The sequence below is a fragment of the Hylobates moloch genome, unplaced genomic scaffold (assembly GCF_009828535.3).
Source record: "Hylobates moloch isolate HMO894 unplaced genomic scaffold, HMol_V3 SCAFFOLD_5, whole genome shotgun sequence".
NCBI classification, from domain to species: Eukaryota; Metazoa; Chordata; class Mammalia; order Primates; family Hylobatidae; genus Hylobates; species Hylobates moloch.
The window spans coordinates 42,840,809-42,856,317 of record NW_026652280.1 but is presented as its reverse complement, the minus strand read 5'-3'; the positions used below and the strand labels follow the sequence as shown (position 1 = coordinate 42,856,317).

The window sequence follows — 15,509 nt, the reverse complement described above, 5'->3', positions numbered from 1 at the left end:
CTGTTTAAGGAAGCCATACTGCACAACTAAAAGTATTTACCTTCTCAGACCCCTGGCAACCTGGGTTGCCATTTGACTCTTCTAATAGCTATTAGGAGGTGCTGCTGAGAAAACTATTGTTTTCTTGATCAAAAGGGAGACATTCTGCAAACAGCTAGGTATTTTGCCCTTTGCCATTTACTCATCTTTTTTCCTGACAGGAAAAGCCCACCTTCCTCAACCATAACGATGAAAACCATATCCAAAGCCTGGTGCAGCACAAGGCCAGAGGGAGACTTTATCACTGACTTTCTCAAGCAGCTACATCAGCCTAGTTCCAGATTTCTTGTTATGAGAAAAATAAATTGCTATTTAAACATTGTAACTACATCTGTTATATGTGACCAAACACAACTCTGACTAAGTCCTCACTTATACTCAGTTGTTCCTAGGTTTTAGCAGCCACTTGACTTATGAGCCATTTCACTCAGAAGTGGCAAAGAGCTTGGAGGTAAGAATGGAGAGGAAAGGAGCTGTATTTAGATCATCATGTTCCCTGAATCCTCTTGATACTGAAATGTTGAGTGAAGTTTAATTAATCTTTAACATTCATTCATGCACCAAGATTCATTAAGTACCTACTACGTGCCAGGCATGGAGCTGGATGCTGGAAACAAAGATACCAACCTTGGCATTTTCTTCCTACCTTCATGTGTATCGTCCTCCAGGTCTGCCAGAGTGGGTGCATTAGGAAGTGAATACATGGAAGACTGGGTGAGCTGAGTCAGTTTTGAGATGCTGTTAATTGCCATGCTTCCCAGTGGAATGATGTGCTCTAGGGGAACATGCGTTAAGGAGAATTACATGGAGTAACAACCTAGTTACAATGGTTGTCATGAGATTCTGCTTGAATAACCTAAGTCCAGGTATTGTTTGGCCCCATGGCTGAGGAATCTGATGGAAGGTGGGAAGAAGAGGATTACTCACTGCATATTCCAAGGTACCAACCTTTCATACAAAAAAAGGAACTGGAGGCCATGAGTGATGAAGAGTCCCCATTGTATGTATTAGGGTAGAGTGGAAGAAAAATTTCAAAGGGAATACCAACAAAGAACTGGGAAATCTGGGCTTAGGGACATCTGAAGGGTAAGGGACTTTAAAATGTTTTTGCTCCCTCTTTCCTTTGTTTAGCAAGTATTCTGCATAAACATTTTCTGAAGGAGTAATAGCTCTGATTACATAATGGGCCCTTTCTATTCTTCTTGTTATAAGCTTTCATGATAAAAAACAAAATCCCCCCTTCTCTGTATCATTTTCCCTTACTCAGTGATGAGAATTTGGCAGCCTTCTTGCTTGGTTCTAGTCTTCTGTGATTAGGCTGTAAATACGGACTAGGAAGATGCATGTTTTCTTTATTTGACTGCTGAAAAAACTGGAATGGTTTAAAGCAATAAAACAACCTGTGTAAAGACCATGGAATGTCTAAGAAGAAAAGACCACTAAAGAGGTAAACATCAGAAGATGCCTCTGCTGCCTTTTCTGTCACTGACTTAGGCTGTTCACTATATAGTGGGTATGGTAATGGGGATAAGAAGACGGCTTGGGGAGATTAAATTAGAGAAGGTATTGCAATAATGAACTGGGACTCATTCATAAAACTTTTATTCTCTGAAGCAGGCATATAAAGGGGCTAGCCTGTTGCAAGGATGTGGGCCAGGGAGAGTCTGCCACTTGGTTTAGTCTCTGTCCCCTCTCTGTTGCTCCAGACACCAAAAGCCACAGCCATGCTATAAAAGAAGGTTCTGATGCTGGTGACAAGGATGGTTTCTAAGCCATAGGAGGAAATGATTCTAAGATAAAAGCCAATGTTCAATATTCACTAGCAAGCTATAAAAAAGTACCTCTGGCTGGGCGCGGCGCCTCACACCTGTAATCCCAGCACTTTGGGAGGCCAAGGTGGGCGGATCATGAGGTCAAGAGTTCAAGACCAGCCTGACCAACATGGTGAAACCCTGTCTCTACTAAAAATACAAAAATTAGCCAGGCGTGGTGGCACATGCCTGTAATCCCAGCTACTCAGGGGGCTGAGGCAGAAGAATCTCTTGAACCCGGGAGGCGGAGGTTGAAGTGAGCAGAGATCGCGCCACTGTACTCCAGCTTGGGCAACAGAGTGAGACTCCAAAAAAAAAAAAAAAAAAAGTACCTCTGACCAGCAGTGCATGATAGACTGGAAGGCTTTGGAAATCACCCAAACAGGGAACTCAGGTGTGTAGGTAGAAGGCTGAGGCAACGAAGGGGAGAAGTCTGCTCTGTAGATTTGCAGTGCAACAGAAGTCACTGCATTTTTAGGGATAGCAGTGGGGAAATGTAGGGTACTTCCCAAGGCCAAAGTAGATCTGGTTGGAGTCAGAGACAATAATGGACTGGAGAGGAGGGACTGGAGGGGAGGGGCTGGGGAATCTGTGCCATGAATGGGCTGGGCTCTTGTGGCTGGACAGGGTTTTCTAGCCTATGAAATGTTTTCAAGAGTCTTCACCTAAATGTTCAGCACTGCCTTTCATGCCTACATAGTACCTACAATCTGACATGTACAAACTTGTGCGTTCCCACATCCACACACAAATGTTTTGTCCTAGACAAAAGATGGCAGCCTGTGAATTGAGGTAGCTGGTGACTTAGGCTGACGTGATGTGAAGGAGAGAAGCAAAGACTCTGGTTTGAGGATAAGGGCCCTGAGGTCTTTATGATGGTGGGAATAAAGGAAGGATCCTGAAAGAGATAAGTGGCCCCCATCATAAACATTAGAGACTGTCACTGCAGCCTACCCTGAGGGGTTTGTTCGGAGGTAGAGCCCTCTGAGGCTTTAAGTTTGAGGTGGCTAGGGTTTTTTATGTAGTAATTAATGGTTTTCTCTACCCTATTCCTACAGGAATCCTCTAAATTGAACTTCCCAGTTCCATACTGCTAAACTGTCGTGGGGTTTGTGGTGGATGAAGCAATGATGGCATCTGTTAGTTTTGGGACATAATCACAGCTTCTGGACATGGCACTTGAGGGGCACCCATGAAAATCATCCAGATTCAAAGACTCAAAAGTGAAAGGGCCCTCAGAGTTGTCCCATTCAATCTCCCTACAGCAAGGAGGCTGACTCACCATCCAGCTTAACACTCCATGTCATGTGGAAGCCATTGGTCATCAGGTAAAAGTTCTTCACATCTTCAGGCATCACACAGTTATTCTTCTAGAATCACAAAGCAGCTAAGTGTCAGGTCAGGGCTGGGAAAGAGGGTACAGAGCTATGGCTTAAGGCACTGGGGACATGTTTAGCATGTTATAGATCCCTGAAATAGGAAGGCTCTGATAGTTACCTACAAAACTCTATTAGAGAGGCACTGGGGTCTTGCAAGCAGAGTTCCAGTTTGCCTTTTTTTTCTTCAGCAGCTAATGCAAACCAGGTACCTGCTCTGCCATGATAATGCCTCAATGGGCAGCCACCTGACAAAGGAGCTCAAAGGGAACAAGCTGAAGAGGAGACAGGGGAACATGGCAAGAGGGGAAGTCCTAGGTAAAGTCTGACAATGTTCAAGCAAAGCAATCACTGCCGTACATATCAGACCCATGCTCATATATTATTTTCTGAAATGAATTATTGGACAAATGAGAGCATCTTAAAAGTGAAGAGTGCCTGTAATCCCAGCACTTTGGGAGGCCGAGGTGGGCGGGTCATGAGATCAGGAGATGGAGACCATCCTGGCTAACACGGTGAAACCCCATCTCTACTAAAAATACAAAAAATTAGCCGAGTGTGGTGGTGGGCAACTGTAGTCCCAGTTACTCGAGAGGCTGAGGCAGGAGAATGGCGTGAACCTGGGAGGCGGAGCTTGCAGTGAGCCAAGATTGTGCCACTGTACTCCAGCCTGGGCGACAAAGAGAGACTCTGTCTCAAAAAAAAAAAAAAAAAGTGAAGAGTATATTATTTCCAGAAAACTTATGCAATGTCTAAGTTCTGACAGCTCTTAGAAGGTAACCGTATATACTCAAATATTTCACATATCCATGGATATGAAATCATCCAAAACTGTTGGATAAGAAATCATCCAAAACTGTTGGATAAGAAATCATCCAAAACTGTTGGATAAGAAATCATCCAAAACTGTTGGATAAGAAATCATCCAAAACTGTTGGATAAGAAATCATCCAAACCGTTGGCGGAGAGAACAAAGAAGCAGCTTAGTATCCTTTCAGGAGATACCAGGAACAAGCCCTACATTCTAAGTAACTCACATCTGTGTGTGTGTATGACCAGTCTTCCCTAGCCAACTCAAATCCCTGGAATGTGCAAAGGATGAGTTCTCCAATTCATTTCCTGGGCCCCCTAGAGTGACTTCTTGATGTAGTTACAGAGGCAAAGAGGCAACATGTTAATAACTATCCAATCTTGCGGCTTACTGGACCCTTCTGAGATGGGATACTGACAACTGCTTATGTCAGGACTGCCTTAGTTCATTCATCCTGTCAGTCAGTTCTAGGTACCCAATGCATGGGAAAGCATCATGTAGAAGGACGATCTGAGTTCACTTTCCAACTCTGCCAGTAGCTGAGTGACCTTGAACATGTCACTCTGTGAATCTAGGTTCAAGAATAAACTCTAAGACTTAATATACAGAACACTGGCAGTACGAGGGGGTGTGAGTTTGACAGGAAGAGAGGAGACTAGGAAATTATTATTATTCACAGCCACAGCATCTTCAGGAACTATAATTAAAGAGAAAGCTTCAAGCTTGCTGGAGATTTAAAGCAGTGTTTTTAGATTATTAAATGGACAACAGCTGTCATTTTAATGAACAGGTTTTAAATTTCCTTTATGAACTAAAATGTATGTTCTGATCAAGTTTTGTTTTTTCTGTGTCCATTATTTAGTACCCAGTCTCATAAATGTGAAATTTAAGAGACTCTCAAGACTCCTTGGACTAATTTGCTTTCCTACCATTTGGAGTTAGGGGCTTGCTCCTAGTGCCTCCTGTGTGGCCACATTATCTGTGCTTTCAGAAGAAAAAATGCACTTGCGGAATGCCTTTCTCCCACCCCTAAAACCCTGGTACAGGAAGCCTACAGCTACCAGTGTTCTGCAAGGTCCTTGCTCCTCTCGTCGCCCCAAAAGGCCAGCATCGCTCTGATATTTTGATCACTAGCGCCATCTAGTGGTAAAGACAAGGAAACTACTGTCTATCAGCCATTCTTAATGGGGATTCCATGAGATCCAGGCTGAGGGCAGGTGGACTATTTGGCATTGTTCATATGTAAGTCAGGCTGAATAATTCCAGTTACAGTAATTATAACATTTGTTATAGTATTTATTTCACCCAAGAAATAAGTTTTGGTATTATTTTATACCAATATTTTTTGCAATTATTCAAAATTCATACAAACAGAAAAAAATCTATGAAATCAAATATTTAACACACATTTCAAATACTAATATACATAAAAATTTTCAAGTAAACCAAATTCATGAAAAACATCAATCCCTCACTGTCATTCTAATTTAAGTGACTAGCGGCCCTGGCTCTGCTGCTCTTTGCTGCAGACCCTTCTGCCCCAAGCACCCCTGGGGCAGTTGCTGGGCCTGCAGTTCTCCAGCCTTCCTACTGCATGTAGCTCTTCTGAGTGGGGCAAATCCAGGAAGAAAGGTTCACAACTAAAACTTAAATGACCACATACCTGCTTCAGTCCTTTAAGGTTGGAGAGAAAAGTAAACAACCTCTCCTAATTTTAACGTATTTCCCCATTTTTTTTTTTTTTTTTCTGGCCAGTGACTCAGTTACTGCCGTTTTAAAATTTCTCTTCTAACCAACTTGAAAAGAGTTTGCTTTTCCACAGGGAGCAATCTGCCCACATCAGAGGGCTTCTTCCTGCACAGATCCATGCCCAGTCTATATTTTGGTGGGTATGATAGGAGGGCAGGGAGGAAGAAGATTGGTAGAAAATGAATGGAGGAGGGTAATATCAGGATTGGAGGGAGGGTCTGGGGAGAAAGTCAACAAGGGAGAATAACAACGACTGGTGTCTGAAATAACAGCTGATTGCATCAAGATGGTATCTGCAATCTCTAGCCCAGTGGTGATTCTGTCACATAGTTCCTAATTTTTAATCTTTCTTTTCTTCTCCTGAGACAATCTACAATGGTTTATTTAAGCTGCTTTAGAAAGAGTCCACCACAAGCTCTGTTACTACTTCATTGGATGAAGGACCTGAGCCACTTTTTTGTTTTGGGAGCTATCAGCAAGATTCCAGAAAATCAATAGCACTGGGCCTCAAGGGAAGGGCTAGGGGCTGTCCATTGCCTTCTACTCACCTTTTCTACTCCTGGACAATCCTGCACCCCATTGTTCCCCTCACTTTTAGAGGCCACTTCCCAACTGGGGAGCAGATGCAGGATCAGGTCAGCATAGGGGCCAGAGGACAGAAATCAATGTCTCTGTAGGTGCTGGTCCATGCTGAGCTGGCTCTCTGGCTGGTCTGCAACCACGGCCAGGTGAAGAGCTGCCCAGGACGTCCATCAAGGAGCATGAAAACATTGCTGGAAATTGTGGCAATGAGCACAATGGCATCTCCTAAAACTCTTCTCAGGGAGGACATTCCACGAAGTGGAGGAAAACCTGGATGAACTGTAGAGGGATGGTGTGAGATCCCCAAGAGAATTCCCAAATACATTCTCAAATTCCCATGTTAGGAGAGGTGGAGGGCTTGGTTAACTGAACCCTTTTGTTTTGTTGAGTAGGGTATGAGAGTTTGGGGCCAGAGCTGCATTGCTTAACAGCCAAAGGAAAGGTAGCACACTTTTTCCAAAATCCTTTCTTCACAGAACCATCAGTCTCCCTTTAAAAATATGTGAAGAAAAAAATATAAATATTGGCCTGTCTAGAGGCACCACAAGTCTTGGTGAAGCTGTGTGTCTGACAGAGCTCATACGAGGCAACCTTCAGAAGACCAATATCCTCAAGTTTATATAATCATCAAAATTCTACCACTGGGGGAATTAGTGGGGGAAGCCTTTGCATCTACAGCTGATCTGCTTCAGAGATGGTGGGTGTGGTAGCCTGAGTCTCAGGAATGAAATTAAGGATTGCTTGTGGAAAAGAAGTTAGGCAACCTTGGGAAGGTTTGACACTCTTTCTGATTTTTGCGTTTTATCTAATTCACTTACTCATTTCACATTTATTAAGTATCTATTATGGGATAAATACTGTGTGGGGCACTAGAAACAGAAAGAGAAATGAGGGAAGGGGCAGAGGAAGCTGTGTCAGACACATGGATTGCTTATTCAAATCCACCTTCCTTTTTCTCCTTGGCAGAACCTTCATTTTGTTTGAGATGGCAATGTGTCCTATTAAATACTTGTTTTCAGAACCTCCTGCAATTACTGCTGGACAATAAAATGTAAACACAAATCCAAAAGAAGAAAACTTTCACTGTCCTGTTAAAAGGTGACAGATGTGCCTGGCAACATCCCTTACCTCTTTTTTGTTTTTTGAGCTTGGAAATGATAGCTCAGACTGTAGCAGTTATTTTGCCACTATGATACTGTGAAATATATATTTGGTCTCTGTCCCAGATTCCTGGCATACAATTTCTAAAATCCTTGGAATCTCCAAAGTGACGTCTTTTTGTGTGCTAAAGAGCCAAATGACTGGCATCTCCAAGGTAGCTGCAGGATGGGGGATGACCACCAGAACAACCAAGGCAGGCAGTCGGTTGGAACTTTCAGCCCCACCCCCTAACCTCAGGGAGGGAAGAGGGGCTGAAGGGTAAGTTGATTATCAATGGCCCATGGTTTAATCAATCATGTCTACATAATGAAGCCTCCATAAAAACCCAAAAGACAGAGTTTGAAGAGCTTCCGGACAGCTGAGCACATGGAAGTTCCTGTAGGGTGGCGTGCTCTCGGACGGCAGGGAAGTTCCACGCCCCTCCCACCACACCTTGCCCTGTGCATCTCTTCCTCTGTATCCTTTGTAATAAACCTGTAAATGTTAAGAAAGTGTTCCTCTGAGTTCTGTGAGCCACTCTAGGAAATTAATTGAACCTGAGGAGGGGGTCTGGGAACCCCAATTTATAGCTGGTGGGTCAGAGGCACAGGTAAAACAACTTGGGACTTGCAATTGGCATTGGAAGTGAGGGGCAGTCTTGTGAGACTGAGCCCTTAACCTATGGGATCTGATGCTATCTCCAGGGAGATAGTGTCGGAACTGAATTGGAGGACACCCAGCTGGTATTCACTGCAGAACTGATAGCTTGTTGATGTGTTTGGGAACTCCCCCTTGCAACACACACACATTTGGTTATGGAAATTTTCTGTGTTGATTGTTGCGGAGTAACAGCAGAGGAAAAACAGTGTGTGTTTTTTCTACTCAGAGGCACCATAAAGAAAAAGGACAAAATAATTATGGAGATAACGGCTTAACATTGTCAGGACTGATGAACCAACTGCAACTGTCTACCTCAGGACTTGTTACATGAAAAATATTCATTCCTATTTGCTTAAGTTATTGCTAGTTTATCTTTCCTTAAGCCAAACATATTCCTAATTTAAATAGAGACAAATGTTTAATAGATAAGTGTTGTGGAGCTGAAGGGGCAAAGAGAACTAGGAGGGAAGAGTCTGCGAGGAAGGAAAAGGATCAAGAGAGTTGTGCTTCTGCATCCAAGGGAGGAGAGGCTAGCAGAGAAGGGAGTGGCTAACTGTGGGGCATGCAGAGCCATACCAAGTGAGATGAAGTAAGTCTTTAGCCATGAAGAGGTCCCAGTGATTTTGACAAAATGGTATCCAAGAATGGTGGTGGCTAAAGAGAGGCTGTGGCAGGATGAATAACTGAGAAATGAAGGAAGGATGGTAATTTGTAAACTATGGCCACTGGATCCACCCTGTCACCTGTTTTTGTAAAAATGTTTCATTTGAACACAGTCACACCCATGCATTTCAGTACTTTTGATGGCTGCTTTCACAGCTACAATGGCAGAAATGAGTAGTTGTGCCACAGACTCTAACACCAGAGGATAAACTATCTGGTCCTCTAAAGAAAACATTTCCCAACCCCTGGTGTAGATAATTTTTCCTCACACTTGGCATGAAAAGGAACAAATAGCTAAATAGCTAGAAGGAGACATATGTTGAAGGTTTTTTGTTTTTAATTTTAAAGAGATGGGAAGTCCCTACGGGGAAGCTGTCAGGAGAAAGAAGTGAAGTGCTAGAGAGAAGGGTTGACTGGTGGAGAACACAGAGAATCTCCCAGGCAGAGTAAGAGCATGAAGTGAGGGGGTCACTAGTCACATGGTGTCACAGGATGATTTCTTCTACTGGAAATGCTTATCATAAATTCACAGTGGGGCGTGTAACAAACAGATCTTCAAGAAGGTTCAGAACCCAATCTATAGACTGTAGAAAAACTGAGTCTGAAAAAAAAAGAGATATTCTGCCAAATCATTTGGTTTCTGTGGACCATGGTTTCACCATCAGTAAACTGAATTTTTATCTGGGGATTGGAGGGTGTAACCAATCAAGAATTGTAAAGCCGTCTGCAACTATGAAATGTCACTGAAATGCTTAATAATAACAGAACTCTCCTGGCACCAGGATGCTATGAGAACTAAGAGGCAGATGCTTTTCTGGTGCTTGAAAGATGAAAAGCTCAGTGTAGACACTGGGCCTTACTATGGACCATCATGATAAAAGGCAGGTAGCAGGCACAATGAACATGAATCATACAACTGCACAGAGGCAGACAAACTGAAATTGTGTATTTAAGAAGAAAAAATGGTGAAATATATAAACATGGAAAAAGGTTGTTCACATTTCCCTCCAACCTCAGGGGACTGCAGCAGGTATATGATCATTTAGGTTTCGGTTGTCAATCTTTCTTCCTGGATTTGCAGTATAGAATCACAAAAGACTAGATTACAGCTGGACGAGTCCTTCAATAACACTGATTTCAAATTACTTATTTTATACATGATGAACATGAGATGCAGAGAAGTTACATTACTTAGCCAAGGGTCCAGAGCTGGCATAAGACTTCTACTCCAGTGTGTTTTTCCCACATTAAAATGCTTCCACATCTTTACTAGTATAACGTATCTCAGTGAGCTTCCCAGAGGGCTATATTTGCCCAAAGGGGCAGAGGGACCCTTCTTAGGGGCCTTATCCGAATGTATTCATGCAGCTGTGGTCACCAGGTATACCAGATGGAGGCTGGGCTCTAAATGAGGTGTCTCCAAGGAGACAGGTCCCTAGGGTCAGTTCTCTAGAGAAGTAGGAATTATCAGCCCCTTGGGATCCTCCTGCTTCTCTGGTACAGGCACTTCTGGAAGCAGGCACACAGCAGGGGTGGCTTATCAAGCCTGCTCCTGTGTCAACATGCTCTTCATTAACCTCTAGGGTGAGAAAGTGAGACAAGGGAGTTTCAGAGCAGTCCAAAACTTCTACCCTCCACTGCTTAGGGGACAAAAGTAGGTAAGAAAATAGCACATTGAGTATTGCCCCATTTTGAATGAAAAAATTATACAAAAACCTGTTTTAAACTTTTTGGGGTTATGAGTCCCTTTGAGAATCTGAAAAAGCCTTTTCCCCCACCTCCCAAAAAAAACATATCTGACATACATTTCAAGGAGTCCACGGACCACTTCCCATTCATGGACTTGTAAGGGATCCCAATGCCTACCCTTCACCCACACACATAACCAAAAATACGCCAACTGTGGTTATGTCTAGGTAGGAAAATCCTAGAAGACTTTTTTTTTAATTCTTTTTTTTTTTTTTGTATTTTCAGTATACCTTTTTGACTGTTTTGTTTAGCATAATCAGAAAAAAAGTGTTACACAAAAACGAATCTTAAAAGGTACACACCCCAAAGGCTATCTTATCTTCCAAGCATCCCAGGCCTTCACAAGCCCAGACATGCCAAACTCAGGTGAAAGAAACGTTTTTACATTACTGATGCTAATACTGTTAGCATCTTATTTTTAAAATTTTTATTACTTACTTATTTTTTAAGAGACAGGGGTTGAGGAGTTGTCTCATTATGTTGCCCAGGCTGTTCTTAAACTCCTGGCCTCAAGCAATCCTCCCACTTTGGCCTCTCAAGTAGCTGGGACTATAGGTGTGCACCACCACACCTAGCTTGCTTGTATATTGGATTTAGCATATTTGAACTTAGATCTGAGATATTTTAACTAAAGAACTCAAAGAAAAATTCCAAATCTATGTATCTGATTATTTTAGGCACCTTCACAAGTATTCTCCCGACTGAATATGTCTGAAGAAAAAGTTCCATTAACTGTCTCAGTTAGTTGAAAATCTCTTTCTCTCATGCTTACCCCTTAATCCTTTTAGACCTCTGATGGCTATTTATCTAGCACTACAACTGCATTTCCCTAAGTGTCAGTCTAAGCTAAAAGGGAACCTAATAAAGTTGCATTGTCCAGGAGGCAGATTAGATACCAAGAGATCCCCTGCAGACTCTATCCGTGAAACACAGCTATGGAAGGCAGCTCCAAATGAAGAAACTACAGTATAAGTAAAACTGGGATAAATGGGTAAAGTCTTCTCCTTAAAGAGCTCTAAGGACTGTATGGTACAAGACACAAGGAAGAATATGCCTCAGAAATCACTTTATTCCAAAGCAACATAATAGTGTTCCACCCTAGACAAGGCATTCCTGTCCTCTCATCTTCCAATCCAGGTCCTCAGCAGACAGGAAATCACGAGGATCTGACTCTCACAAAAGAGCCCTGAGGCAGTTCCTTTTTTTTTTTTTTTTTTGGCAGGGGGAGGTGGGGACAGAGTCTTGCTCTGTTGCCCAGGCTGGAGTGCAGTTGTGCGATCTCAGTTCACTACAACCTCCGCCTCCCAGGTTCAAGCGATTCTTCTGCCTCAACCTCCCAAGTAGCTGGGACTACAGGCATGCACCACCATGCCCGGCTAATTTTTGTATTTTTAGTACAGGCGGGTTTCACCATATTGACCAGGCTGGTCTCGAACTCCTGACCTCGTGATCTGCCTGCCTCGGCTTCCTGAAGTGCTGGGATTACAGGCATGAGCCACCACACCGGCCTGGCAGTTCTACTAATACCTAAAGGGCTGACTTAAGCTCAAAAAGAATCAAGAGAAATGTCCTCCATCATATCTTTTACTGTTATTCATAACGAACAAAACATCAATGAGGCCAGACTGGCATAGTCACAGAAGTACCAGGAACAGGTGTTGACAGGATCAGCCAATAAGAGTTTCATAGACACCGTTCTGGAATTTCCTTTTCCTATGATGGGCTGTGAGTGGAAATGGAGGTGGGGGCTGAGTGAGAAGAGTTGGGATGCTGCTGAGCTGAGGTCCTGGATCAACTCCCAGTTACTGAGCTGCCAGAAAAGCTGCTGCTAGCTCAGCCCAGGGAGGGGAGTCAGGCTGGCAGGACTGCTTGCCTGCTGAGGGCAAGACTCCCATGGTGTTGTCCTCTGTCAGAGGGGCAGCCTGGCAGAGCAGAAAGGACACGTTCTTAGAGGCAGGCAACTGTAAGTTTAAATTCAGGCTCTGCCACTTGGTAGCTGTGAGACTCAACACATTTTTCTTTCTTTTTTTTTTTTTTTTTTTAAACGAAACAAGGTCTTGCCCTGTTGCTCAGGCTACAGTGCAGCGGTGTGATCATAGCTCACTGCAGCCTCAACCTCCTGGGGTCACAGGATCCTCCCACCCCAGCCTCCCCAATAGCTGGGAGTACAGGTGTGTGCTACCATACCTGGCTAATTAACATTATTGTTTTGTAGAGCTGGAGTATTGCCATGTTGTCCAGGCTTCTCTCGAACTCCTGGCCTAAAGCAATCCTCTGCCCTGGCCTTCCAAAACACTGGGATTACAAGCATGAGCCACTGTGCTAGCCAAATTCTTTAAACTCTTTTAGCCTCAGTTTCTTCATCTATAAAATGGAGATACCAATAACCACCTTGCAGGGTTATTATTCATTTAGTATGGAATGACTTATGGGGTAAGTGTTAGCAGGTACTTATTAAATGGTAGGGCAATTTGTTGCCACTTGCCCCAGTCAAATCCATTTGTTACTCTACAGCCACAGTGGTCCTTTCAAAGTATAAATCTAACTTCATAGTTCCCTACTTAAAACATTTCAATGACTCCCCTTTGCTTCCAAGATAAAGAGCAAACTGCTGAAGACCTATGAAGCCCTGGATGTCCTGGTCCTTGCTGAGCTCTCTCTCCCTTGCTCTCCTGTGCTCCTTCTTCGTGATCTCAGAACAATGTAATCCTTCCAATCTTGAAGCCTTCATAGAGATTGAAAGTCCCATCTTCCTAGATCCCATCTACCTGGTTAACAATTTCTTATTCCTTCTTTGGGAAAACTTTTCTCAACCTCTAGATTAGGGCATAACAATCTATACTATGTCTTAGGCAGTAAGATTAAGAGGCAAAAACAGTGCCTTTTAAAAAATTACCATTTAATCTGGGAGACAGAGCAAGACTCTGTCTCAAAAAAAAAAAAAAAAAAAAAAAATCACCATTTAATCCCCAGGGCTCAACACCAAGCACAATGTCTGGCCCATTGTAGAAGCTTAAAACTTTTATTGAATAAACGAATTGAAGTTCAGAGGAAAGTTGGAAACCATTAGCTTTTAATCTGCTTAGTAGTTATGTGCAACACTTAATCATGTTCTGGACAGCATGACACTTATTAACACATATCCTTTTTTTTTCCTTAATTGATTTTTAGCTTTGCTGTATACAACTTTGAATGTCCACTGCTTCTGTAGGAGAGTGGGGCTCAGGGGAAACACTCTATGCTGGGTCAGTGGCATAGAATGAAAGGAACTGTTAAGTGGGCTGAACAGGAACATAGAAAAGGTCAACTCTACCTTGAAAGCAGCTGTGGTCTGAGTAAATATTCTTCCTCCCCTAATCTTTCCTTCTCAGGGACATTTACATTGACCTCTCTTTGTTGGGAGGTAAAGACTTCACACGGCAACACTTACTTGTTCCCAGGAAGAAATCATATGACGTTCAGCAGGAGGCTTTTCTATGATGGTCACCTCTGTCACACCTGGGGAAGATTCTGGAGGAGAAAAAAAGAGTCTGTAGAGTTGCAATTGGTCCACTGTCATACATTTCTATGCTAGTTGTTGACTAACTGTTGATGACTGCTCTTAAGAACATCCAATCCTTCTCATGAACACTTATTACCCCTGTAATGAAAGCAGAGAACTGGTTGGCCTCTGAAAGGCATGGTCCCATAACCTAGGACAATGCAGTCTGCCTGATAGAAAGGATATCCACAGACTGTGCTCTATACTGTCATTGCTCAGTCATTAATCTTATTGAACAAAAAACAGAGATTGTAGATTCCTAGTGATTTCACACTGAAATTCTCAGTGAGCTAATTCTTTATACTCAGGATAAAGTGAAAAGAAATAAAGAATAGCAACCCATTAACTTTTATAAGACATAAAACTTGCTTATTAACTTTTCTTCTAAATAAAACTCATCATGAACATAATCTTCTACTCTGTGAGGTCTAGGATTTCAAAGTTGGGTTAACATAAAAAATAGATTCCATCCAAAAATATACTAAGAAAAAAGTAAGTCATATTTCTAAATCCTTGAAGCAGGAAAAGGTCTCCAAATAATCTCGTCTGCTTCTCTTTGTTGAGCTGCGTTCTATCATTCACTCTGGGGGAGAGCAGAAGCCACCTGGGAATACTACAGAGTTCAATACCTCCTCCAACATTCTCCACTTGTCTGTGGCCATGCAGACTCAAGATTCTGAAGTCCTTAATCCAAGACTTAAAATTTGTCATAAAAGCTGTTATGACTTGAATTCTGTCCCCACCCCCACAAAAAAAGATATTGAAGTTCTAACCCCCAGTACCTCAGAATATGACCTTATTTGGAAATAGAGTTACTGCAGACATAATTAGTTTAGATGAGGTCATACTGAAGTAGAGTAGACCCCTAGTCCAATGATTGGTGCCTTCATAAAAAGAACAACATATAGCCAGGTATGGTAGTGTATACATGTAGTCCCCGCTACTTGGGAGGCTGACACAGGAGGGTAGCTTGAGTTTTTAAAATCTCTAGGACTATGGCAGAAACTTCTAATCATTTTATGTGGTTCACTGATCCTATAATTAAGCCAGTGCCCTTTTTATGCATTATAAAATTTCCTCCAAGTTGCCAGAAACTCAAATCTTGGGATGCAGCAATAGCCCAATATAGGAACTAAGAATTCTAGACTCTACCTATTCTAGTCTTGCTTTATACATTTACTAGTTGTATGACCTTAGATGGGTCTTCACTTCCCTTTACCTTCAGTAAGTAAAAATAGACCTCAGGTTTGAAAGAGGACACATACAATTATTTACTGTTTATAACAGGCCTACATGGAAGGGTTATAGGTTCAGACAAAACTACTGTGATGCTACTGCAGATGGGGTCATGTCATACTTAAGCTTGGAATACTCTCATGGCAAGGTAA

The 15,509-nt window shown here is 42.5% G+C and overlaps 1 protein-coding gene across 5 annotated transcripts in view; it reads right to left on the bottom strand.

The window, feature by feature from the left end:
• The window catches only part of TPGS2 (tubulin polyglutamylase complex subunit 2), a 39,049-nt gene that overhangs the window by 15,324 nt on the left and 8,216 nt on the right, over positions 1-15,509 (bottom strand). For 3 of the 5 annotated variants that reach the window (XM_032152484.2, XM_032152481.2, XM_058438434.1), the window contains exons 2-4: positions 14,011-14,090; positions 3,133-3,220; positions 686-814 (exon numbers count right to left, since the gene is read on the bottom strand). In XM_032152484.2, coding sequence (XP_032008375.1) covers positions 686-814; positions 3,133-3,220; positions 14,011-14,090 — 297 coding nt within the window. Of the gene's footprint in view, positions 1-666; positions 815-3,132; positions 3,221-5,098; positions 5,178-14,010; positions 14,091-15,509 lie in introns of all 5 variants that reach the window. The other 2 variants (XM_058438433.1, XR_004248099.2) reach the window with 2 other exon arrangements.